Genomic DNA, 27,004 nt, shown 5'->3' on the forward strand with positions numbered 1-27,004 from the left:
TCCAACAATGGGCAAGTGTTTTCTGAGGGCTAACAAGTTAATAATAAACATTATTATACAGCTCTTCACAATGCTAGTAGAACACTCCATTGACATTATCTAGAATACGGTCAGAAAAATCTACCAAGAAGTTTGAACATTTGAGTATGGAAAAAGTATGGAATTTTAGCTGCTGTTTTACATTACAATCCTATGGAGTAGATCGTGTTTTCAAACTTGCTTTCCCTCATGTTTTTATCATTCAAAAAGAGGGCAAGGGATTATAATTCAAGCCATCCTATATCATATGGAACACTACAATATCAAGATTCACCTTGCTACTACCACATATATGGATGTACCAGCGCTAAACAGCATAAGGATACCCTTTATTATGGGAACGGACGTTTTTATGGACATACAGTGTAAATACTATTTAAAGTGGGATTAGCTGTGTTCTTGTACAGTAAAGTGTAGACGTGTTAGTGGTATATCCGTAAATGCTAGGCAGACACAAGTGCAACACTACTCTGGCTTATACTGCACAGCCTGTGTTAATTGCTTGTGTTATCTCCTCTATCCATCCTCCAACCACTTGATAGCTGAGTAATACTACGTATTGAGTACTAGCTGACCTGTGGTCACTCAACCCTCTGCGAGTTTACAGTCTGGAGACAACCCCTTGTGATAGTGGATTAGAAACATGTCAAGCTCTAACAATAACAAGACCTAGGCCTTTATTCGGTTATTCGTTTTTTAATGTTGACTACAGAGGTAATACAGGCAGAGTACATGTTTGTGGAGAAAGGTTGTTGACACTGCTGAGACCTCATTAACCGATTAAATGCACCAGATGCAACATGTTGAATGGCTGGAATTGTTTATGGTACAAGTTGTTTTAAGTACAATCTTGTTAATGAATACAAAATGTATTTATTTGAAGTGTGTTGATTCTGCATGATTTTAGTATGGGGAATCGTGCAATTTTAGGAACGGTTCATATAGATTTTTGCAACTGGTGATTTTTTACTTTTACTAGGACCCCATTCAATACAAAACAACCTGTTTCCAATTTTTTTCTTCATTTTCAGTGCCAAAATTCAAGATGGTGGACAATATATGCAGAAAAATAATATAAAGGCTTAAAGTGGTCAATTTTTTTGATAAATATACATATAATAAGGTAGACAAGTGAAATACAGACTATTTACAAAAGATGTATTGCATCATTTGCCAAGACATTTGGAGAAAAATGGGAAAAATAGAAAAACATTTAAAAAATCTGCATTTTGTTTCATTATTGAAGAGTTCAACAAAACATTGTCACTCAAGTATTTATCCTCACCACTGTCACTGTCCTTTTAATATTGGTGCACATCTCCTCAGAGCCTTCACACCTGCAAAGTTGTGTGAATGGTAAGTTGTTACTCTTGCAAGAACACCTTCTACTGCATTGGCTGGCAAGACAACAGCACTTCACAAGCTCCACAACAGCCTGTGGTGCTGGTGGAAGTTTTGACAGAACAGGAGCCCATTGCCCATCAACAATTTGCCTCCATCCCAGTGATGGTGAGTCAAGAATCTTTGGAGCAGGCACTGTATCTTGTGCCCAAACATTTGCTTGCCTGTGTGCTCTCAGAATTTCAATTTCAACTTAATTTCACTTATAGAGCGTCAAAACATTACCCATGTCTCATGGCGCTTTACAGAGTGTTAAACATTCAGACAGAGCCAATGAGTAACAGGGGCGAGGAAAAACTCGCAAGAATTGGAGAAACATATCGGATGAAACCCTAAGCAGATCCACGACTCAAGGGCCTGACCCATCTGCCTGGGGTCAGTTACAGGACAGTAAGGTCTATATACAGAGAATAGAACATGATATTTAGAGCCACCTGAGGTATATGTTACAAAGTGGTTAGATGGTTACATAACCAGTATGATAATGCATGAATCCTATTTAGTGTTAAGTTTAAATAGTCCAGTGTAGGGGATGAATTGTCCATAGGGATTAGGAGTTGTCATCGGGCAAGTAGTGGGTCTCTAGGCTGCGCGGGCTGGAATCCGAGCATGGGGACAGCAATAGACGATGGTAGGACAATCATAGGGATGGGATTTCCCTAGTTCCCGAGTTCCACTTAAGGACTTTAGCTGTTTGAAAACCATGTTTTGAGGAGCTGACACACAAATTTCTCACATCCAGCTAACACGTCTGGAGATGGATGAGGACCTACTACAAGCCTACAAAGTGTGTTAATGACATCATCATGACTTGTTTGACTTGAAACAGAAACCTTTCCTTTCCCACGGGATAAACAGTAAATGGCGGGACAAACGGTTGTCTTTCAATTTCCTGACAGGATACAATAGGATACCCGATAGGTCCACCGACTCTATGCACGATGTGATTGGCTGGACCGAAGTTTGGTTTTTCCACCTCACAAGCCAACGGAGAGTTGCTAGACTACCCTGGCTAGAAATTACATTTGCTGCTGCTAGGGTGCGTCAAGATTTCTAGGCTGAGATGTATCTTTTGTCGACGTTCTCCAGTGATATTGAGACTGTCTTTGTTGATGTCTGGTACCCTGCGAAGGGCAAGCACCAAGACATCTGTGTGACGTGTAGATATGTGGGGTTTTGCCAAAATGACTTACTGCTACTGCCACCTTTGTGTGTGTGAACTGTGACTGGCAGTTTACATAGTTCAACAGCTTTATGAGCAAGGTAGAGGACGAGGTTGGCTTTGGTTTCCTTCGATCCCAGAAAGCTTTAAAGTCTTTGATTGGTGTAGTCTTGTATTTTGTATCCCTTATCATGAGCATTTTCCCATTGTATCGACCTGTCTCGTCCTGTCTGTCATGGAGTTTGTGATGGTATAGTTGTTAAATAATAAGTAGCCTATATGTCATTGTAGCCTCGTGCCTCACTTTCAACATTTTCAAAGAAGCATTCTGCCAGATCTTAGCAACAGTTTATGTTACTTTTCCTGACAACCATCTCCTGCACAACAGCCATGCCATCTATTAAGATGCTATCCAATGTGTGTGTTAATTGCACTGAGCTACTCTCTGTAGATTGTTCAGATGATGCTGTTTCTGAAACCAGTCACAATTCATGGATGAAGGCAGACTTAGCTGTAGTGGGCAGCATTAGGCTTGCATATAATCAACAAATTAATATGTTCCCACAATTTCCTGCAAGTCCTGTTAACAGAATTATTGAAGACCAAAGAGCTCATTGTGGACTTCAGGAAGCTTTCTATCTGAGGAGGCTAAAGAAGGTCCACCGCCTCCTCAGATCATGGTGAACTTCTACCGCTGCACCATCAAGCGTATCCTTACCAACTGTGTCACAGTTTGGTATGGCAACTGCTCTGCCCACGACCGAAAAGCATTGCAGAGGGTGGTAAAAACTGCCCAACGCATCACTGGTTCCTCACTCCCCTCCATTGAGGCCATCCAGGGCAAGTGATGCTTGCATAAGGCGCACAGCAGGTTCAGAGGAAGCTTTCCTGCAGCTGAACTCTAGCTCTGCATCCTGGTTGACAACCAACCTACAAAGCCACCCCCGCCCAATGCCTCCTTGCCTGTGCCTGTTGAGGTGTCCACGACCATAGCAATCTTGACAGGGACAACAAGGAGGCAGACCCACCCCCCCCCCCCCCCAATGTATGTTGTTTATACATTGTTCACATTACATCACTGGTTGATAATCATGACATCTCATGTCACCCATGGTCATATTTATTACCTAAGTCATTAAATTTTATTAGAACATGTATGTATATAATGATAATACCTAACATATATCCATTTAAAATGTTTAAAAAGGCGATTATTTGCAATTTTTGGTGATATATCTGCCATCTTGGATTTTGGACCTGTGCAGTCCGGGAAAAAAATGGAAACAGGTAGTTTTGCAAACTATAGGGTCTGAAGAAGTGAAAAAACATAATTTGCAAAAATCTATATGAAATGTTTTTTTGCTACATATCGCCCTGCACTATTTTAGATTATTATTGTTATTGATGGTCATTTTCAAAATTCTCCCATAGCCAGTAGGCCTACTTATATTATTTTTTACTTCAGAACCTTGTGGATTTACAACTGACAAAATCTAATCAAAACTATTCAATCTAATTCATGGTTTCATCATTTCGGACTGACTGAATGGAAGACGTGTTCAGTCAAATGAATCAATATAGGCTACACCGTTTTTTTCTCCGAAACTCTGGGGGCATGATGCATGTAACGAATATAATGTTTTTAACGATGTAGAAATAGGCTACATTTTAAGTGTGTGTTGACCATAGGAGTCTAAAATATGGACTATAGACGTGGTTACTGTTCATTTAGGCCTACTGGAATTATTTTGTTACTTAATCTTATATAAACCCATGTATAGCACTACTGTCTTTAAGGTGGAATTGATGTGGTGCGCTCTCTCTCTCTCTCGCTCTCTCTCTCTCTCACAACATACACACATTCACGCGCACCAAACCCCCCCCCCGGATCCCATGCAGGCGCAGATCCGCCACGAGTCCCCACCCTCGCGGGCATGCCGAAAGCAACACAAGACACGATAACTATCGCCGAGCCCATAATAATCACCTGGAAGAGTGCATCCTTGCTGCAGCGGATCGTGTCGAGAGATAGTCAGCCTATCGTCGTCTCAGTCCTTCGTTATCTGTGTTAGATCCTGCCCACTTTTGTGCTTCTGGAACGGGTCAGATGTGATATCTTGAGAGAGATATTTAGGAGCCGGCGTGAATGACAGTTTCTCTTTTAATCGTTTCGCAGTTTGCTTGCTCAAATGGCAGATGACGGCTCTGAGAGGAGACAGAGCTCTCCGGGTCGTTACCGTGTAGTGGCATCTTGCTAAAGTTTTGAAGATCGGCACATGTCATCCTCATCAAGACTCATGGAACCCTGATCGTATGAAGACAAGAAGTGGCTGTTCTCAATTTCATCAGATTTGAAAATGACGCCCATAACATGCGAAGGTAGGTCACGGCATTAATTAGAGGTTTTGATAACACAGCCTCTAGATCAAACGCGGAACAAACCCGCTAATGTAACGAGATGAGAACATGGTTGTGTTTTAAAATAATCAGGTAGGCTATTGGGGCATGGATTTTGGTGATATGTGCTTTTGCTGCCTGGTGTTAATATACATTTTCTATGATGCTGAAATGTGAGCAGAAGAAATAGCCTACAGACAGCAGGTGCGTGTGTTCGGGGTGGCAGGTCAAGGCGGGCAGTGAGCTGGTTGTTTTTGCGTTGGGGAGGGGGGGGGGGGAAATCTCCCCCTCTTCCGCGCTGTGAACTTGGTTTAAGTGATTTACTTCAGATCACTTTCACATCAGACTTGCATCTGTGTGTTTCTGTGATTGAGTTTTTCAAAGCATCGTCAAGCTTTGAAAAATGTCTGATTGGCATGATGTCAACCAATCATCCACACCTGAATGCATGCACAGCTGGGAGACTAAGATTCTGTGTGGGTTTGCCAGTCTGACTCATGAGTAGTAGCGTGCCTATGTCAGGTGGACCAAGGCCAGGAGCCCATTATAGAACTGAGTCACATTTTATTCAGTGACTTGTAGTTATTTTTTAAATACTTATGATTCACTATACTTACACATCAGTAGCCTCTGCACCATGGATGGATTATGAACTTTCGGGCCCCTGGGCCCAGATGTATTAAGGGCCCCCCTACAAATTGTCGCATATGTGGGAGGGGGGGTTTGGGGGTCCTCCCCCAGAAAAAATGTAATTTGTTTGATGTGATTTCCTGTATTCTGGTGCATTTTGGGGAGGGCCAATACTTTAATTCAATCAGAGTAATAGCCTACATCCTGATTTGTTGATATTGAGGCAGTGATTCCATGCAAAGGCTTGGGCTTCAGGGCCCCCTGACCCTTTGGGCCCCTGGGCCCGGTAGGCCCGTGCAGTAATCCATCCCTGCATACAACACAGCAGCCATGTCTTCTTGTCTTTTGCCCTAATTTTACCAATACGCATACATTTATTTTAAATAGTGTTCAATGCTCATCTACATTGACAATGCTCAGTTGTGTTGAAAATACAAAAATACACATCAGATATAGTCATCAAGGCAATGTCATCTTTCATTTTGCTTGGTAACAGTACCATCTCATCTTTTGGCTAGTAGCAGATTGAGGATATCTGATGCCAAGTAGAGAGAGCACCTTAAAAAGCTCTCATATCTCATATCTGAAAAGATGAGAGCCTTCTGTCCACCCACACATAAGCTGCAGTGGCCACTCATATAGCACACATCGGTGCACACACACACGCTTCAAACATGACTTCATTGAATAGAGGAATACAGATTACATCATGGAAATGTGCACTCAAATCTGTCCTGAAATATTTTTAGGTGAGATGATCGTAAACAGATGGGTTTCAGTATGCACAGGCTGTCACATACAAGTACGTACATAGATACCTAGACATACATAGATATACATGGGCAATGTTGAGCAGAATTATGAAAAACATTGAGTGTTGCAATAAGTTTGTTGATTGTTACACAGAACTCATAAGATAAAATAAAGTAAAATTGTTACATATAACTCATAAAACACTTTCAAAGCAAACCATTCAAAGCAAAAATGCATTCCAGAAATATATTTTGGATTTGATGACGGCTGCAATTTTCCCACATTAACATACCTCCAATTTCATATCAAATCACTAGGGTTGGGTATCGTTTGGGTTTTATCCGATACCGGTGCTAAATCGATACTTTTAAAACGGTGCCGGTGCCTGAACTGGTACTTTGTTTTTAAAATGTTTTAAATTAAAATGGTCTAAAGCATGAATTGCTTTTTTTTTTATTGATAAGACAAATTTGAACATGAAATTGAACTGTTATATTCAATTTACGGTCAATATCTCATTGCTCCTATGAATAATACATTTAAATGTTAAAACAAACAGCTTGCCATGCATGCACACACAATGGTAAGCTCTGCTTTCAAGTTTACCCAGTGTAGGCTGTTTGCCATAAGGTATGTTAAAACCGCTTGCCATAGAACTGCCAGGTCATGCACAACGGCATTTGCAAGCAAGCTAATCTAACAGGGACTCTACTTTCTAGTTAATTCAGTGTGTTCCCAAATGCTTCAAGAAATTTCATGTCTTTACCCATAACACGCAATAGTTTTGAACATGTTAGGCTACTTCTCGGTGTTGAAGTGTTTAGATTTCCAGTGCTAGCCTAGTAGGCATTTTAACAGCAACTATGGCTATGCGCTAACACCAGTCAGCTGAGTTTAATTAGCGATAACCCACGGAGATGGTTTCGTAGCCTCTTTGACAGCTCAGTGACATCAGGTATGTAACCTACATATTTATGTTTTTGCCAACTAACTTTTAACATGATCTTCATATTCATTATGATGCTATATGGGCCTCATGCACATGAAAGATTAATATCATGTCATTATGTTGTTTAGAACACACCGTGAAATAAAGTTTTCACCTTACAACTTTGCTGATAACATTTCAAATAAATGCCAGTTAGCGCATTAGCAAGGATATTGTGTAAGGTATAGGCTACTGTTGATGTTGTTTCATAGCCTTTTGCTATGGGCTCACGCAAGCTGTCAAACACTGTCCCCTCGCCTATGTGGTGCACTATGGTTGGTTTATACATCCAATGTTTATGTTAGCTAACTGTATCTGGATGTGTTGCTATCAGAGCAAGACGGTAGAGATGGCACATGACATGCAGTGACATGCACCGGTGCCATATTAGAACCGTGTTTTGGTGCCCAACCCTACAAATCACACACATATTCACATTACACCCATTGGAGTTCTTAAACAATACAAAATCCATATATTAATTAGGCTCTTATTTGCTGGTCACTCACTGTGTAAATCATGCTTAGCCATCGTCATCGCCAGTGCCGGCCCGAACCTTTTGGGGGCCCTAAGCAGAATTTGATTTGGGAGCCCCCTCCCACAACATGGAGTCACCTGTGCTTGACGATAATTGACAACTTCACACTACAATGTTATATTATAAATTAATACAGTGAGGTTATGAATTAATACAGTGATGGACTATGAGCTACTGCCCCCCAAGGCACAGATGAATAAGGACCCTCTCCCACTACCCTATTTGTGCAAAAGTGGGTACAAACGGATAGGGGGTTCTGGGGGTACTCCCCCAGAAAATTCTGAATTTGGTAGATGTCATTTCTTGTATTCTGGTGCATTTGGTCAGCTAGAGAATGGCAATGGTCTGGGATGGTCAGCTAGAGAATGGCAATACCTACATTTGTTCAGATTCATAGCCTTTTGCTTTTTGACTTATGTATTCATATTCAAAGTGAAGCACTAAGTGTGGTTTACTGAAGTTGAATTGACAAATAACAAAATACAACAGCATTTGTATTTGTTGTAATTTAATGACTTGTTTCTCAACAGATTTGCAGAACAAACGTGCATTAAATGAGCAATCTTCAACTACAAAATAAAACCAAAATAGACAAACATTAATAATCAAAAATATGTCCCAAAAAAGATACTTATTCCTACTTCGTTCTTGGCTTTCAGGCATCTGCAACTCTGCAGTTGACGAACCTGCAATAATTAAATAAATACATAAATAAATAAAAAAGCTATGTTAAATGTGTCATGTCATATTAACAGGCTATGTAACCATTTGCCATCAAGAAAAACCTCACCTTCTGTGTCATCGGCCATGGAGGCAGACACTTGATGAAACATCAGGGATAGAGATAGGTAGAGGTAGAGATGTGCTCCAAAGTACTTCAACAGTGTTCCTGAAAAAAAGAAATAACATTGCATAAGTGCATAGTTGATCGAGCAGAATGAGTTTATTTTGCCATCATTATTTACACTCATCAACAAGCAATTCCACATCTAACAATTCAATTCATATTCTATTGTAGCCTGGCTAGCGCCACCACTTCTCAATGAGACGTGGTCTGGGAACCAAACATTCATTTTCTCGTATTTGAAAAAAATGCCCAGATCCGTTTATTGGGTGCCACGGATGTCTATCAAATGCGTCTGTGCATAGCTCATCATCGTCTTGCTTTCCCCCCTGTTCTGTGATTGGTTCCCTATTTGAGGCAAAAATTAGGGCGGTAGTTTCCAGGCTGCCTTAGCAGCGTGAATCAAATCGCGCGCAAGGCAGCATGGGAACACCCAGGCTAATTCTATTGGCAAATGAGGCATAATTGCAGTATGGTGAATGATTAACATGGTGATCTACTTTCTATTTTCATCACAGAAGTCTCCCCACCCAACATGGTATATTTTCTCATAAACACCAATACCATCTCTCACCAAAGATCTTAGAGCAGAGCGCACGTAGTGTTCCATGTGTGCCTATGAAGCTGGAACGTTACCGACGCCCAGAGTCGCGCTAGTCAGTGGGTTGGGGTTGGGACATGGAGCCTGGGCTTAGCCTGTTGTTGCTATCAGACGTACCACTATGTCACATATTACAGAACAGTAATAAACTATCAACACTTTCAGGTGCGAAATCAGAAACAATCCCTCTGTGGTAAATTTGCCTGTACGTTTTCATGTAGCTAGTGCTAATATCCACTTTAGTCAGCTAGCTAACTTTAGTTTACAACATAAGCCTACATAGAGCTAGTAACGGGGTACATGCTTGATTGAACATCATAAACAATCACACTATCCTTGACATCTGAAATACACCTAGATAAATATATAATAATGGGAGACATTTCTCTGTTGATGGTGGGGATTTAGCTCTGGTGGTGGCGTATATTAGACATTAGATCATGACAGCTAGCTAGCTACCTCAAGCACAAAACATACTGTAAATCATCATGCAAAAATACCTTGATCTTGCTCGTTTTTCTCGTCTGTCCTTTTCTTCTTTCTGTTTTCGGCACCAGAGGGATACGTCCTTTTTTGTGACCTGTCTTAACATTAGCTGCTACCATATATCTCTTCCGATTTTTGAACTTGATGCAGTATCTGCACGAGTTGTATGCACGCCGAGGTGTCTAGTTTATGTGCATGATTCAAAGGCTGGCAGACACCGTAGCAGTAGGCAGGTATATTGATCATGAAATCAGATTTTTTAAAATTATTATTATTAATTGTTTCATTTATTAATTCATTTATGTCACTTGTTTACGTTATTTAATATGTAAAAAAAAAGAAAAAAAGAACTCAATCGGGTGCCCCAAGCAGCCGCTTAGTTCGCTTATGCCTCGGGCCGGCCCAGGTCAATGTTGGTGGCAGAGATGCCAGTGGACATAGGAACAGACATGGCCTTTGTTTGGCCCTGGTCTTAGCCTGACGTCATTAACACTGCAGCGTTTGAACGACGGAACTTTGACCAAACAACACCACTTTCTATACACAGGTGTTACAAGGCTGAGCGAAAGTTGCGTCCATGGTGGTTTAGCAACAATACAGCTTTTGTAGAAACGCACGCCTGGTCTTTATCTCGCTCTGATCTCGTTCTTATCTTGCTCTGCTCCAGTCTTGATCTGGTCCTGATCTCATTCTTATCAGTCTATCTGGCTCCGATCTGGTCTTTATCTTGTCCTGATCCTGTGTCTATCTGGCCCTGATCCGGTCTTTATCTGGCCCTAATTTGGTCTTTATCTGACCCTGATCCGGTCTTTATCTGGCCCTAATTTGTTCTGACCCTGACCCGGTCTTTATCTGGCCCTAATTTGGTCTGACCCTGATCCGGTCTTTATCTGGTCCTGGTCTGGTTCTGATGTGGCCCTGATCTGGGGTGCGTTTCTAGAAAGGATAGTTGGCTGCGTGCCAGAGCCAGCTATGTTGTCAGGGTGTATGCTACACCAGCTCAGCTACACCTTTGCTGACAGTAGATAAAGAATACGAAGGATACCTGTGCAAATAGAATAGGGAAGAAAATAGAAACAAAGGAATAGGTGAAAATACAGGCAAGGGCACAATGACATAGTATAGTATAGTATAGTATAGTATAGTATAGTATATATACTTTTTTGATCTCCAGAGTCCAGAGTGCTAACCAGTGGGCCACGGCTGCCCAACTTGGACTGACTTAGACTTAGACTCTTGCCAGATGATAACAGAAGTGAGAGTGAAACAAGTGTATAATAATTAGCGCTAATCCTAGCCAAATGGCTGCAACTGAAAATACATCTAACAATCCATAGCTCAAAGAGAACAATGTCGAGGAGATGGGCAGACAGAAAAGTGGAGGGGGAGAGGAGGGAGATATTCCTTCCCCATTTTGACTGAAGGGAGGATATTCTTGCACCACTGTTGTGATGGAGTGTCCTCCGTTGGGGATAATGTGTACTTCGTTATTTTGTACTTTACCTCTAATCCTGGCAAACTGGTAAACCGCTTTGGCAGTTTTATTAAGGAAACAACACATGATCTACACATTTGTCCAGCTTCAATTCTTTCATGTTTGCTGGAGATGTTTGCTACTACTTGCTACTACCGTTTTATTGCTTCCTCTACTTCTACCAGTGCTTCTTCAATATCGAAACTGTAACGTCACCCCCTCTGGTCGCTGACTGGCCCGCCTGACAGACTAGAATCTTATTGGGAGAAAAAGAGCTGTATGTAGGATGATACTGGGTCAATCAGTCCATACATTGAGAGTGACCGATTCCTCAGTACATGGTTCTAACACACAGCACTGGGTTGAGCCAGGCCCTCACCCAATAACTCAGCTGCTGTTTGTGTTTATATAGATAACCCCAGAATGTACCGGAGCATTCCTCGCATCAGTAGTTTTTAAATTTATATAAAAAAAAAATAGGACAGAAATTTATTGAGTGGTGTTTGTTTTCTGCAGCTCTGCAGTGGATACTCCATGCGGTTGCCCTCGGGCTTGTTGGGATATTGCTGTTGACTCATCCCTCTTGTCTCAGCAGTCATCTATTTTGGAGAGGAGCAGTGGAACGAGGATCTTTAGAAGTGGAGGAGCTCTGGTGGGTGCTGGATAAATAAGTGGTGGTCACCTTATAGTTATGAAAAAAATAATAATCACTAGGACTAGAACTTGAGAGCTGAATTGTATTTGGCAGTCATATTGCTTGGTTAAAGATGTTAGCCTCTCTCTTCCGTGAAGAACTCACAGACATGCAGATTTCATCAGTGTCCTATCTCTCAAAGTTCACCAGCTAAACTTTCGATCTATGAATGGCAATCTGTTCCAACTTTGATTACTTGCAGGGAAGTGGCTGAGCTGTTGAGAATGTCCTCTTGCACAATGCTGACTTGTCATACTTCAAAGAAACAAGCAATTCAAAAACAGTGGCAACATCAATATGTATGAAGCAAACTCTTCACGGCTCATAACAAATACATTTGTATTTTCCTCAAGGCATTCTTCAGAAATTGTCTACAAATCTCCTGCTGTTCCAGGCCTCTTCTCCAAACATATCACCCAGAAACGTCTTCACAACACTCCAAGAACTGTCCAACATGCCCAGATAGATGAGCACTGTAAAAAAATGTTCTAGTTTACGCTGTTTCATTGGTCAACTCTTTCTTGTTGTATGCTTGGGGCAGCCGTGGCCTGCTGGTTAGCGCTTCGGACTTGTAACCAGAGGGTTGCCAGTTTGAACCCCGACCAGTAGGCACGGCTGAAGTGCCCTTGAGCAAGGCACCTAACCCCTCACTGCTCCCCGAGCGCCGCTGTTGTTGCAGGCAGCTCACTGCGCCAGGATTAGTGTGTGCTTCACCTCACTGTGTGTTCACTGTGTGCTGAGTGTGTTTCACTAATTCACGGATTGGGATAAATGCAGAGACCAAATTTCCCTCACGGGATCAAAAGAGTGTATATATATATATATATATATATATATATATATATATGTGTATATATATATATATATATATATACTTTAAAAACATTACTTTAATATAACCATTTGTGTGGGAATAAGGATTTGTCCGTTTTTAGCATCCTTTTGCAGTAATATTCCGAAAGACATAATCAAGAAACACTAAACAAAATCCTAAAAAATATTCCTGATATTTAAGCCATTATGTTTGTTCCATGACCATGGCATTTCAGGCATTATAAAACATTCTCAGAACAGTGCATCAGAAGGTTGGCATGTAACATTTTGAGAACTTCTAGAGAATGTTATATAATGTGGCGAAAATGCTCTGTTTACTAGGACATTGGGTTTACTTGCGCAGACTAATCGCCGTTCACAGATGCGGTGGTGGCATCTGTATTTTATGACGCCACCTCTCAGCCGTGGTGTTTATAAATCTTCAAGCCAATTGGCTGTGCTGATAAGACTGTGATGAGAAGCCATTAGTTGTGCAGCTGGACAGAGATTAGGATAAATAGCAGACTGTACACACACTCTCACCCACTGAGTGGACCCTTTCATCTCTCCATACGCAAGGTTTAATGAATTAACACACTAGAAAGAAACGTGTGTAGCGTGTGTGTGCTTGTCACTAACACGGGACTGGACTAAATGTGTAAGTGAGTTTGCAATGTGTGTGTGTGTACCTCAATTATAACTTATAGCTGATGACGTATTGTGTTTATGGACCACTGGGGAAATAACATCTTCACCCTGCGTCCCCTCTCTGTTGGCACGTATATTCACTTCTCAATTCTCCTCACACTTCCAGCATCCACGCCAACCCCCCCATTCCCAGCTCCCTGGAGTCAAAGCAATTCAGAGCATGCACAGAGTTCACCTCTCCATAGTCTGGGAGCCGTTAGGCGAGTCAGTGTGCAGATTGGAGCCTGTTTCACTGCCTGCCCTGGCATTATACTAATGGCAGAACGACTGCTCAGCATGCGTAGGGGGCTCCTGCTCAGTGATTTAGCTCTCAATGAAGCCAGGTGTCTCTCACCCTCACCCCGGTGGAGTGTTAGTGGTCATGCTGCATAGCTTCACAACATGTTACCCTCTCAGGGGGACAAAAATGTTGTGGAAGCGAGAGGAAAAACAACACCAGCAGAGAGGTTTCAACTATTGACTGGATCACATCAATTGGATAAATATTTGTGATAAAGATATTTTCAGATCTTAAAAGCACATAACAAGGTGTACATGGCATCTAATGGGAGATTGAAAAGATGCTCAGTGGAACAAATTGGAAGAATATCATGTGAAGTAAATACATGTATAATAATGAGGAGAGGTAGCCTGGCTGCCCTAATTATCTGTATTCTGAAACCTTACCTGTGCAGCTGCTGCAGCAGTTTGCCTTGTAGATTTTTGCTTATTTATGTGAAGGTTTAATTGACAAATTACAACCAATCTATTATTAATCTGTCACCTGCTGTAACAGCGGCAGTTTCAGTGTTCTGCAGGAGAACAGATTGCATCCCTGCTGTTCATTAAAATGACAGCACGCCAAACCACACCAACAAGATTAGTCGGTACCAACACACAACATGGCTCACAAAATGGCTCTTAGCACCCATGCTATTGATTTGATTGTCAGCGGATTGGTCACTTACATAGTGGTGCGTCATTGGTGATGCATAAAACAATATCCACATGGTTCTCGTTCTTTTGTTGATGTTCCCTAAGCAGCAGTCCACAGTGGGAAAAGGTGCTTGCTGTCCTGCTCTAATGGGTACCATCCCTTCTCATGCATTTTTCATGTAGCATTAAGAGGTTGTTTAGACCTGTGCATTTCACACAGAACCTAATTAATCCGCTGACTTGCCATAATCATCATTGCACTCACCACTGTTTTATTCATGTATACATTAACAATAAAGATTCCCCTGAAGGCACTTTAAAATTAATATCAAATATTTTATTGTAATATGATAGATATGAAATTCACCACCAAGATGATTGTACCCGGTCCGGGTTGGTATTTTGTTGTTTTTTTTTACATGTTATTAAGCTTTTGAAATCAACCTTCACAAATAGCATAGGCCATTTGAATTGCACATCCACAATGTAAAGGGTACATCATCACATACACAGCAGTTTGCAGGAAATCATAACGCCGGCAATCTTCACTTTGTCCTCAGAAGGCAAAACACTCCCCAAGCGAATTTCTCTTCTGATACAATCTGCATCCACCTTCCCTCCCCTCCACCCATCCCTCCCCAGCATCTCATCTCATTCTCAAGCAAACTGCTTTTTTTCCCATTTTACTCTAGCAGTTTTTGTTTTCACTCTCTCTCTCTGTCTCTTTCCTAATTCCACACATTCTTCTTAGTCTCAGGGCAAACTGGCCCAGGCAGCTTTGACAATCTGTGCAGCAAATAAAACTAAATAATTTCTTTCTCCCTTGTTGGAGAAATGTATCCTTTGATCTCAGCCACCACCACAGCCTGGCTTTTTAGACAGACATTAAGAGAGGGAGAGAAACAGTGAAAGAGAGAGAGATCTTTGGAGACAGTGAAAGAGAGAGAGATCTTTGGAGAATTTGTGTGAGGAGAAGACGGGGGACAGGGAAGCTTGAAGATTGGGACACCCGTAAAACCCAGTGGGAGAACCAGGGATCCTACACGGCCAGAGTCATGGAAGTCGAACAAATGCCACTATTTGCGGGGGAAACACTGAGAAAGAAAGGGCCAATAGAATATTAATGCCTTGCTGCCCATGCCGCAAACATGACCCTTGCTGGCCCTTAACAAATGCAGTGGCTCTCCTCCAGCGCTCTTAGATGGCTATGGAGGCTCCTTCACTTCCCACTCCTCTAATGCAGCGCGATTCTATTTCAGTATATAGGCTTCCTCCGATCTACCCATTTCCCTGGACTGGTGAGCTGACCCTCTGTGTTTTGGCTTTTAATATGGAAAGACAGTGTGTGCAGGCTGGCTGGCCGGCCGAACCTCAGTGCTGAGAGAGAGATCCAGGTGAGGGGAAAGGGAAGGGCTCACTGTTCACTCATGTGTGTGTGTGTGTGTGTGTGTGGTTATGTGTGCATATGAAGAAAGGGAGAGAGTGAGTGTGTGTGAGAGAGAGAGAACATACCATGGAGGACACACACCAAATTCTGCAGCGTGGCAGTGTGAGTTTCTTCCCAATGATCAAATACTCCTCTAGCTTGAGTGTTCTCTTCGATTTTGATCTGATGTTGGGAAATTTCTTTTTTCCTTTTGATTTGCTCAATTTAATTAATTTGGTTGTTCCTTTTACAGTACAATGGAGTGCCTTTCACACTACCACTGTTTTGCATTGTCTCGTCAGAACACAAAGCTTCAGAGAGTGCTCATTGAAAATACTTCACTTCATTTTCTGTAGATAGCCACAGTCCTTATCAAGCGCTTGCCACAAGGGCGTGAAGAGCCCTGAAAGGATCAAATCTTACTTTGAAGCCACAGTTCTCTCTTCAGCTTTGAGGATGAGAAGCACTTACGCACGCACACAACGCCCAAATATCTAAATATCAGAGCAATCAAAGGCAGCCAAAATAAATCCATTTATCTATCTATCTTCCTGTCTCTGTCTGTCTGTCCACATAAATACAGGTATAGATAGAGACTAGGACATTACACTCTTCTCTCAAAACAAAGTGCCTCTGATACACCATAATGACACTCTATTTCCCCCTTTAGTTGAAGGCTAAATTGTGTTTTTGCAAAGGGTAATTACTTACAGTAACATTGCACTCAATACAATACAACAGTTTTAAGGTTTAATTGGTGTTTTCACTGACACAAGGGATTCATAATTCATTCAAATAGAGCTCTGTCAACTCTGCAGGATGCTTTATGAAATCTGTGAGGGAGACAGACTGGAAAGTGGAGAAGACTCTTAATGGTGAAGCTTTTTTTTTTTTCTGGTGGCGGACAAGTAAGAGGGAAGGAAAGGGATAATGTACACAGTTCCTCCATTGTGTTTGTGGCTTAGAAATTGCAGGTGTGAATTATGCAAGGGAGGAGGAAGTCGGAGCCAAGCTTGACGCAGACCGCGCGGAGCAGGGTGGCGCGAGGAAGAGAGGGATTGGGAGAGAGGGAGAGAGAGAGTACCGTGAGAGGCAGACTTGAAATACCCTGTGGAAATCCATCTGGCATCCTGCCTCTCCGCACAGTAAAAGTGGCATCCGCTCCCCCTCCACACAATAAAGGTGACGGGGAGTCAGCCCACTAAGCTTTTGAAAAACAATGAAGTGCCTTTAAAAACAAAAATAATAATAAAAAATAATGCATTGCACGTTTTGCACATTTCCATCGCTTTCACATGCATGGGCTTTAACAGGTTGTGTGAGTGAGACTCCCATCCACGCTTCGTTTCCTGTGTCTCTGTGGCCTGTTAAATACACCTTAAACACCATCTGACAGTCATGTTGAGCCAGGAGGGGCCCCAGGCAGAAACCACTCGACTCGTCCCCTTCCGCTCCATGCCACGCTCTGCCCTTCACGGCTGATCTGGGATCTGATGCAGCACAATGCCACACTTGACCTGAACAATCAGGACTTCTGTGAGTCCGCATACAGGCTTGAAGCAAGCAAGCCAGATTGCTGCGACAAAGCCTGTCAATATTCTGTACTTTGCGTTTCATATTCAGACAGTTGGCAGGTGCCATTTTCATAACAAACAGGTGAAGCAGAACACCGAATTGGCGGCTGAGGCAGGTGCCCACATGGTTTGTGTGCGCACTGCGCAGCACGAACCTTCTCTGCTAACACAAGAAAAGGAAATGACTAATTTCACCACCTCCTCCTTTTGTTCCTACACTCTGAATAAATAGATCCCTTATTTGTCCTATACAAAGTGAGAACTCCTGCACGAAGAAACCCTTAGCAGACATTAGAGCACCTCAAGGCTGCTGTAGAGATGACAAATAAAGAACCTTATGAGAGGCTCTGCAAACGCAGAAACTGACATTGTTCTTCTATGGGGGTAGATCAAGTATATCTGCTGGCTTACAATGGAGTTTTGAGGATGGCACATTGTACTCTATCTGCATCCATGTGTGCAGATGCTATCTGAAGTGTGAAGGTTTGTCACTACTCATACTGTAGCTGTAACTCAAACTGAGTTTGGTTGGGTGCGTACTTTTTTTCTCCAGCACAAGTCAAGTAGTGTCAGGAACCATTTCTGTCTATTACTGTCCCTTCTCCGTGTCTGCTGCTGTTCTCAGGCCATGCCCTTCAGCTTGCTGTCAGGCTAGCCCTGAATCAAACACGCTATCTCCTGACAGATGCCTCTCAGCGTTCTGGTTCCCAGGATCGTTGTCGTTGGTCCTAATGCTCTCCTGATGGTGAGCGCGTGTGCAGTATGTAGACTAGCATGAAGGACTCTCTTGTGATAAAACAGCAGATGAGAAACGCAAAAGGGCGCTACAGCGGCACGAACACTTTGACATGGCAGAAAAGCATCCATGCAAAAATAGGTGCAATCTCTGGTGCTTTTCAGATGCTAGAGGGGAAAAAATAAGATTCCTGCTGTGATCATGGGGACAAAATTCATTTCATTCCAAATTTGTTGTGTGTTGTGACTGACAAATGATCTCTAGAATACATTCCCTAAAAAGGAAGATGTCTAAATGGAGACAAGAAATCACATGGAGGGCGCACTGCTGCAGAAAACTAGACAGCATCATTCTGAAAAAAGACTCAGAAGTCACCAGCCTGTTAGGGACTCGTTTATAGTTTTGGGCTGTGCTCAATTTGTCTTGTTCAGAAACATATTTTAATTTGGATTACCACTTGATGTGTATTCCTTGTTTGGAGTTGGGATGTTACGCCACAGCGGTTTTGCTGCAGATTTCGGTGGCGACATGTCATTTGCTCAGCAGGTCAATAAACCCTTGTAGCATACTAATGCACCAAGTGCAGCAGACCAGGTAGGAGAGGAATTGATGAGTGACAAGCTGTGTTGTGAGTTCTGGCATTCCCAAGCCTTTGTAGCTTGCGATTTTCTCTCCTCTCTCCGTTTCTCCCTCTCTCTCTCTCTCTCTCTCTCTCTTACATGCACACACACATAGACACACACCCTTATTTTCAGCAGTGCTATCAACAGCCGCCAAATCCTCCTTTATCAGCCGTGTCGCTGTGGTCAGCTTTTAGTCCCTTTTCTCCTGGATTGAGTGTAATAAAAATCCACATTTCCCATCGACTGCATCTCCTGCATTATTCACTGGGCAGATAAAGCAGCCTAAAAGGAGCATAGGAAATAGACAGATGGCTCGGCAGCGAGTGAGCAAGGGAGCTGGGAGAAGGCGCTGAGACGGACATGCCCGCGGAATGTAGAAAAAGTACTGGGGATCAATAAAGGGGCCTTGACCAAGAAGGCTCTTATCGGGACGATTAGCTTGCCTGAGTAGCCCGTGGTCTGGAACCAGGGCTGGAAGCACACCGGACGTACTCAGGCCACTACGACTTATCGTGGCAGTTAATGTGGAAGGGCTGTCTTCGCACCGGGGGCTTAGTGCACACAGGCATGCCCCATGGGGAGCAGGTCTTAAATAATGCAACATTTTTCAACCCTCCTCCCCATCTCTCTCTCTCTCCTCCTGAAGCAGGGCTATGAAAGGCCTGCCTGACAAAAGTCTCTCACAGGAGTCAACCCAGGCTACTCCATCCTGGAAGGCTGTGCACGACCAGGAGGAAAAATTAGTTCTGTCTCTTCATGGGGGAAAGAAAATAGCATTTCCCTCCTGGAAGCATTTGTACATTTTCAAATATTATGGGTAAAAATGTGGCACCTGTAAGCATGTGAGTGTGATTAGGGCAACTATCCACTCCAATTCTTAAATAAAACTGAATGTCTTTGAGGGAGCTCCTGAGCTTGCAGTTTTATTAACCTACAGTAGGCCTATCCTTTGGCATAGATTGGAGGTGACACAATGACACTTCCTATCAAGATGAAAAGTAAGATTAGATTAAACAGGTTAAGACATCTACATGAACACTAAAAGGTTGGTTAAGACCTCCAGTTAGTTTTGTATACCACAACAGTATTATTTCTGCCTAATATATTAAATATGTAATTAAATATTTCAAGTGTTTATTGTATCAGCAAGTCAAACTTTGAAAATTTAGGAGTTATTTTAAAAGAAGCCTTTACTGTAGGAACAGTAACGGTAGGCCTACAGCACAGTAACATATAAAAGCTTTTTGGAATATTCAGACTCCTACTGGAAAGAGCACAAGGGTTAGGCCTATATTTCTCAGAAATATAATTTGTTGCCAAGGGGTGTTGCACACTGTAGGCCTATTATTTACATTTCATTGCATTTATTCATTTAGCAGATGCTTTTATCCAAAGCTACTTACTCATGTCAATTATATTACAAGGGCCATTGTTCCTGGAGCAGACATGTTGACTTGAGACTTGGTGACTTGGACTCGAGTCGCTATTTTTATGACTTATGACTTGACTTGACAAAAAATAAAATAGCCTAGGCTACTTGAGACTTGGACTTGGAAGTTAAAGACTCGGACTTGACTTGACTTGACTTGACTTGAGACATGACTTGAATGACTTGAGTGTTTTTCACGTCATGTTTTCAGTTTGAATATAAAATATATAAATTATTTTAAAAAAAATAAAGTTGATTAGGCCTACCCAGCTGGAGCGCAGGCTGAGAATATTGTCATGACTGGATCACGACACTATCATCAGTCATGCCCTCTCATAGCCTACCTTACGTAGGGTACATCACGCCCACTTAGATCAGATATCACATCAACATGTCAGCCGGAGGGGGTCATCGCTTTCGGCTTCAAGAATTACTCACAAGATGTCAAAAGACGAAAAGTGCAAAGCAATACAGAGGTACGAGTTAGCAGCACACCTCTTGATGATAATAATGCTAGCCGCCAGCCTGGTCAAAGTTAACTTTGCTAACGTAGCCTATTATTTGCTTAGCCGGCCCTATGACCGACTAACTAACTAACTGACAGACAAACTCCCTTACTAAATTGACTACATTTGTTGCACACTTGAAACAAAATGTCTTCAAAAGTATGTTGAAGGTGGTTACATTTATTTCCATTCGTGTTTCTCCAACTCCGGGTACTTTTATGTCCTTGTGGTTGTTTTTGTGGAAAAATATAATATTTTTGTTTCAATCATGTCAATTTGCAAAGGCCATGCCTATATATTCTGATTTACTGCTCTTTTATCAGTGGATTTGGCCATTTTGAGCTTGTCCCCAACCCAGACTTGTAACCTTTAACTGTTAAAATACACTAAAAACAAATTAAACCTAGATGATTTTGTACCATGTTTGTTGCAAGAAAGAGTTAAATGAACACATACCATTTCAATTTCTAATGCAAATAATGTATTTATATTATTTTTTAGGGAAAACATCAGTGTCCCCAGGTTTTCCGTCATTTCCACTACACAAACTATTTCCAGTAATATATACTTTTTACCTAAAAATGTTTATTTGTTTACCAAGGGAAAACATAGTGTTAGTAAAGAGGAAGTTTGATGCCAAATATCAGAGACATATGGTGATCAGAAACTGAAGAAAAATCATTGTAACCATCACTGGAGAATAGAGTATTTTTATTCAACGTCATTTCCACCACAGCTGGAACTTTGTCAAAATATGCAAAATAAGTTAAAAAAAAAAAAAAGCATAGTTGTGTGTATTTTGGATACAGTGTGTCCTATCTCCAAAAGTATCTGGGTATGGGTACCATCTGGGTACCATCACAACATATGTTTTAAGGGAATAAAACATAATTCCAGGTGACACAGACTTATACTTTTTTCAGAAACTATAATCCATACTTCATTATTAATAGAAAAACATGTGAGTGACTTTAATAATTTATGTATACTTTAAAAAAAAAGAGTATTTTTGATTATGAAAAACATAATTCATTGTACTGAGCAACTTCAAGCAATATACACTTAGTTCACAAAGTCTTAGGATTTCTTATGTGGTATGATTAGGTAGTCATAGACATGGTAAGTGATATATAATGTAACATAATGAATTATATTGTATAATCTGCAAATAAAGGACATCATTTAAGGCGTGGTGGAAATTACATTTTTCCCTTACGCTTTAGAAAATTCATAAAATAACAATATTCCATGTCATGCAATTGTGCCCAGTATCATACTCAAGACATATTAATGAGTGTATCAATGATGTTTTTTTACATGTTCATACAAGTATTTCTACTCAAACTTGAACTGCTCCATTTCTTATCCTATTATGTTTGAATGGCCTTAAAAAGGATAAATCAGGGTAGCCTACTCTGCACATGTCATTAACAGTGTCGTGGTAGTGAGTGAGTGGTAACTTCAGTCATTTGCATTTATCATGCTAAAAATCTACCACTACCTGATGCCTGAGCCAAAGGGAAAATTATAATAAAAGAGAGAGACGTTGAGCTTTAAAGTCTATAATGTTGGTTTGGCTATGAGATATGTTCATAGCAAAAATGGATGCATGCGATTAATTTATATGAATTAATCACAGAATATGTAATTAATTAGATTACATTTTCAATCAATTGACAGCCCTAGTAATAATAGCTGAAGTAGCCATTAACATCAGGCACAAGTAGCATCGTCCACTAATAAGAATCAGTGTAGAAGGGCCTGTCTGGAGGATTTTGATGATAAGCAAGATAGTAAATAAAAACTACAAAAAGCAAATCCAAATTATTGTAATTTACTGACAGTTACTTATATCTTGTCTTTTTACTTTATTAAGATCAGATTCTGCAGGTAAAATCTAAATAATAAGGTGACTTGACCTACTACAGGACTTGACTTGACTTGACTTGATATAGCCTGTGACTTGACTTGACTTGACTTGATATAGCCTGTGACTTGACTTGACTTGCCCAAGAAAAAAATACTTGGGACTTGAAGGTTAAGACTTGAGACTTGAAGGTTAAGACTTGAGACTTGCACATGTGTGACTTGGTCCCATCTCACACAACAGTGGAAGCCTGGACTTGAACCCACAGCTTATCAAATAATAACTCATTGTTCATTACCACACTAATATAGACAGCAGCGATCTGGAAAGACAGTGAAGAATCAGAAAATTTTTGCAGCTTCTTTTTTCCTCAATAGGGAAATAAATGTCTTTAAAACATACTGCTCTGCAAAGTGCAAAAATGGCTGTAGTCTCTGCACGATATCTGGCAGGTTTGCTACAGTCCTCTGGTGTATCTTTTCCCATTTATCTGGGCCATATAGGAATAAGCAATAAAGGTCAGGGATTGGGATTATAAAAATAGAACTCTTACTCACCCTATTGTCCTCCTCCTCTGTTTCTGTTTGAGAAAGTAGCCCTGCTCTCACGCTGGCAGAGGAAAGCACAGTTTTAGCGAGAGTTTATGATACACACACATACACACACACACACACACAAACACACACACACACAGTGCTGCACTGGCAGTCTGGTAAAGAGGGACAAATCCCGATGGGCTGCCGCATCTGTGGGCCGGTGGACCATCAGAACAAAATGTACATTGCATTTTCACTAGCCCTATATGCCACATCACTGACCCACGTTACCAGCCAGGATTGAATTTTTTTGCCAGTACACCCCTGTAAACAGACATTGAATTGTGTTAGGGAGGTGTGACCATAACGATTAAATTCAGGACACGTAATATGATGAGATATTAGCACCCAGTAATAATGATACACTGGTCGGTGGGTAGCCATGTCTCCGACTAACATTCTCTCTCCTTTTCTTTTGCAGTCCGTGGTTCCGTCCTCTTGCTCCTCTGGCTGTGGGCGGGTGGGGTTCCAGTCGACGGCTGCCCGCCGAAGTGCAGCTGCTTCCGTGAGCCTCGCCTCACCATGGCCTGCCAACAGCGCGGGCTGTCCGCCGTCCCTGCCGAGATCCCGGGCCACGTCCAGCGCATCTTCCTCCAGATCAACAAGCTGACGGAGATCCGCTCCACCGCCTTCAGCCTGTGCCGGAACCTCACCGTCCTCTGGCTCTACTCCAACAACCTGCGGCACATCGAGGCGGGGGCCTTCTATGGTCTGGAACGCCTGGAGGAGCTGGACATCGGAGATAACGGCGACCTGCGGACCATCAGCTCCATGGCTTTCAGTGGCCTGTCCCGGCTGCAGACCTTGCACCTGCACCGCTGCGGGCTTTCCGAGCTGCCGTACGGCATTTTTATGGGTCTGTCCTCCCTTCAGTACCTGTACCTCCAGGATAATGACCTCTTGGCTATACACGACGACACCTTCCTGGACCTGGCCAATTTAGCCGTGTTGCACCTGCACAACAACAAGATCAAGACGGTGACGGACTATATGTTCCGCGGACTGTTGAGCCTGGACAGCCTGCTCTTGCACCAGAACCGTGTGAGCGCAGTGCATCGGCACGCCTTCCATGACCTGCGCAGGCTCACCACGCTCTTCCTGTTCCACAACAACCTGACGGCGCTGAGCGGCGAGACCATGGAGCCACTCGTGTCGCTCAGCTACCTGCGCCTCAACGGGAACCAGTGGGTGTGTGACTGTCGGGCCAGAACGCTGTGGGACTGGTTCAGGAGCTTCAAGGGGTCCAGCTCACTGCTCGAGTGCCACGTTCCAGAGCGCCATTTCGGAAAAGATCTGAAAAGGTTAAAGAGCGACGACCTGGAGGGCTGTTACGACAGCCACCGACATACGTGGACCAGCTTGCTGAATACAAGGAACAGTCGGTACGGGAAGCTCTTTAGCACAGAGAGCCCACTAGGGGCAGCAATTCCCAGGTGCTGCCTCACAAACTCGGACAAGTCCTCAATCCTCTCCGACAAGGGGCTTCCGGATCTCTCTTCCTTCAACAGCCAACAGATCACAAAGAACCCCCTGAAGGAAAAAGAGAACATATCTAAAACCAAGGGTGTGGAATCAAAAAACGACACCCATAGAATAAACCACGGTGATTCAGCTGGAACACTGAATCACCCCGGGGGCAAACAGAGCCATGACTTGCCTGAGGACCAGAGGTCATCAGATAACCCACTACAGAAAAAGTGTTCACAGAACACACATGGCCATTGTCGTGTTGACAGTGGATCGACCATCAATGTTGTTGAAATAATGCTGCTTCCAGTAGTCTGGCTATTTTGGTCATTGTGATCATGAATTGTATGATATTACACACAATGGCAGTGTCAGTCATAGAGAGAGCAAAAGACAGAGAGAGAGACAGAGAGAGGAGTGAGGGAGGCACCTTTACCTGGACAGAGCTGAGTGTTGATGTTTTTATCTGCAGTGTTGCATCTACTGTGGTGTCCATACATTCAGTGGTTTAGTGCTATTTCTATTGACTCCCCTCCAGCACTCTGCGGGGAAAGTCCAGGACTCTGAAGTTTAACCTGCCGTGCAATAACATCTCTAGTCCCTCTGAGGTCACCTCAAGGTCACATGACACATGCCTTGAGTACCGGGAATGTTTTGAAATCCTCTTGATTGCCCCAAAGATCAGATGAAGGCTATGATTTACTAAACCCTTTAGACTAGAAAAACGTTCTACCAAGTGCAAAACCAATTACATAATTCCTGACTACTCACAAGGTGATTGTCATGCACCAATAAGTAAGATGTGTTTAGTGTTGGTTTTGCATGGGATGAACAATTCTGAACCTTACAAAAAGCCTTAAGTAAATCAGGGCCATTATAGTTTTATGCATATTTCGCTACTATGTCAGAGTTTATTTTATTGACACGTGTACTTATATAACTGTTTTATTGCTTATTGTAATTGTTGGTGTTAGCATCGCACTTGTGGTACGGGTTAAAAATGCAGTCACCTATATGTTATTTTCCCCCCATTTAACCTGTATATAACGTAAATATAAATGTATCATAAATAAATTTTCTTTTCTTACAAAAATCAAACAAAAATGATAGCTGATAGTAGATTTTTTTTTAAAAATCCATGTTTGAGTACTATTTTTAAATGAAATTGTAAGAAAATGTGGAATATGAAGTGCATAATTTGGATCATTCATTTAATTCACTTGTATTTGACTGCTGTATGTCAGATTGCTGTAGACCAGGCCCCCTTATGCACCAGTGAGCCAGTAAAGTAGCAGCTCACTTAGCCTGTATAAATCCCTTCAGACCTTTGAGGAGTGTGTTGTATGCAGTCAGGGAGAGCACTTTCAAACTGTTGATGTAAGATATTTTTTATCATACGAGTATACATTGACAGATGCTGTATGAAATGAGTAGACAGATAAGCCCAGAAACAGATGCATTATTTGTTTACTGAAACATAATTTCCATAACGGATGTGACAACAGTTGTACAAGTACAAGGAGGCCATCTAGTGGTGAGAATTTGGTGTGCAGCACCCAGTGGGCTCCATTTTCTGGTTTAGTTCTGCATTCTGGACTATTTTTGTGACATCACACATATAAACATTTCTATAAATTCAGCATGCTAGATGTATTTTTTCCATGTGATATGCCTTATCAAATCCCATCTCTCCCTCAGGGGTACTTTTTCCGTTGATGGTGCCTCAACACTTTTAATGTCATTCATGACCCAAGTTCATCTTTGATTCTGTCATACACAGGAAAGATGTGAAACACTTTGTGCTATTGGTCAGGCACTTTCCACAGTGGCCGACCAACAATCAAGCCAAATTAATACAATATGACGCAAGATACAAGTTGGCTTGAAACTGCCTCGAAACACAGGGCACGTTAATGCACTCCTACAGCATGTAGCATGTGCTGTTCACAGCCGATCACCAACCCAGATTAATCACACAACAGGGCGCAGGACGTAACCATAAACAAGCCGCAACATGCACCACATTTTCAGGCCTAATAGCGCTCCGGCGCCACGCGGGATTTCTGCACGAAAGTCATAGAGTGCAACTTTATGAAGCCAGGGGAAGACACCAAACTTGTCGATAAAGGTATAAAGAATAAATGGTGCTGGTCTTGGATAGAGGAGGTAGAGACGAAAAGCCCTTTGGAAGCTGGTGTCAAAAACTCCGGCAACCAGGAGCATGTTTCTGCACTTTGTGCGTAAGGAAAATATTATATGGAACTAGAGGGGGGAAAGATAGAAAGATAGATAGATACTTTATTGATCCCCAAGGGGAAATTCAAGGCCTCATAGCAT

The 27,004-nt window shown here is 42.1% G+C and overlaps 1 protein-coding gene across 1 annotated transcript; it reads left to right on the forward strand.

Annotated features, from left to right (window-relative positions):
• Positions 1-4,521: 4,521 nt before the first annotated feature.
• LOC121705911 (reticulon-4 receptor-like) lies at positions 4,522-25,728 on the forward strand. The gene is made up of 2 exons (XM_042087238.1): positions 4,522-4,981; positions 23,622-25,728. The coding sequence occupies exons 1-2, from the start codon at positions 4,960-4,962 to the stop codon at positions 25,001-25,003; spliced, it is 1,404 nt and encodes a 467-aa protein (XP_041943172.1). The 5' UTR covers positions 4,522-4,959; the 3' UTR covers positions 25,004-25,728.
• Positions 25,729-27,004: the final 1,276 nt, after the last annotated feature.

The sequence above is a fragment of the Alosa sapidissima genome, chromosome 3 (assembly GCF_018492685.1).
Source record: "Alosa sapidissima isolate fAloSap1 chromosome 3, fAloSap1.pri, whole genome shotgun sequence".
Lineage (NCBI taxonomy): Eukaryota > Metazoa > Chordata > Actinopteri > Clupeiformes > Clupeidae > Alosa > Alosa sapidissima.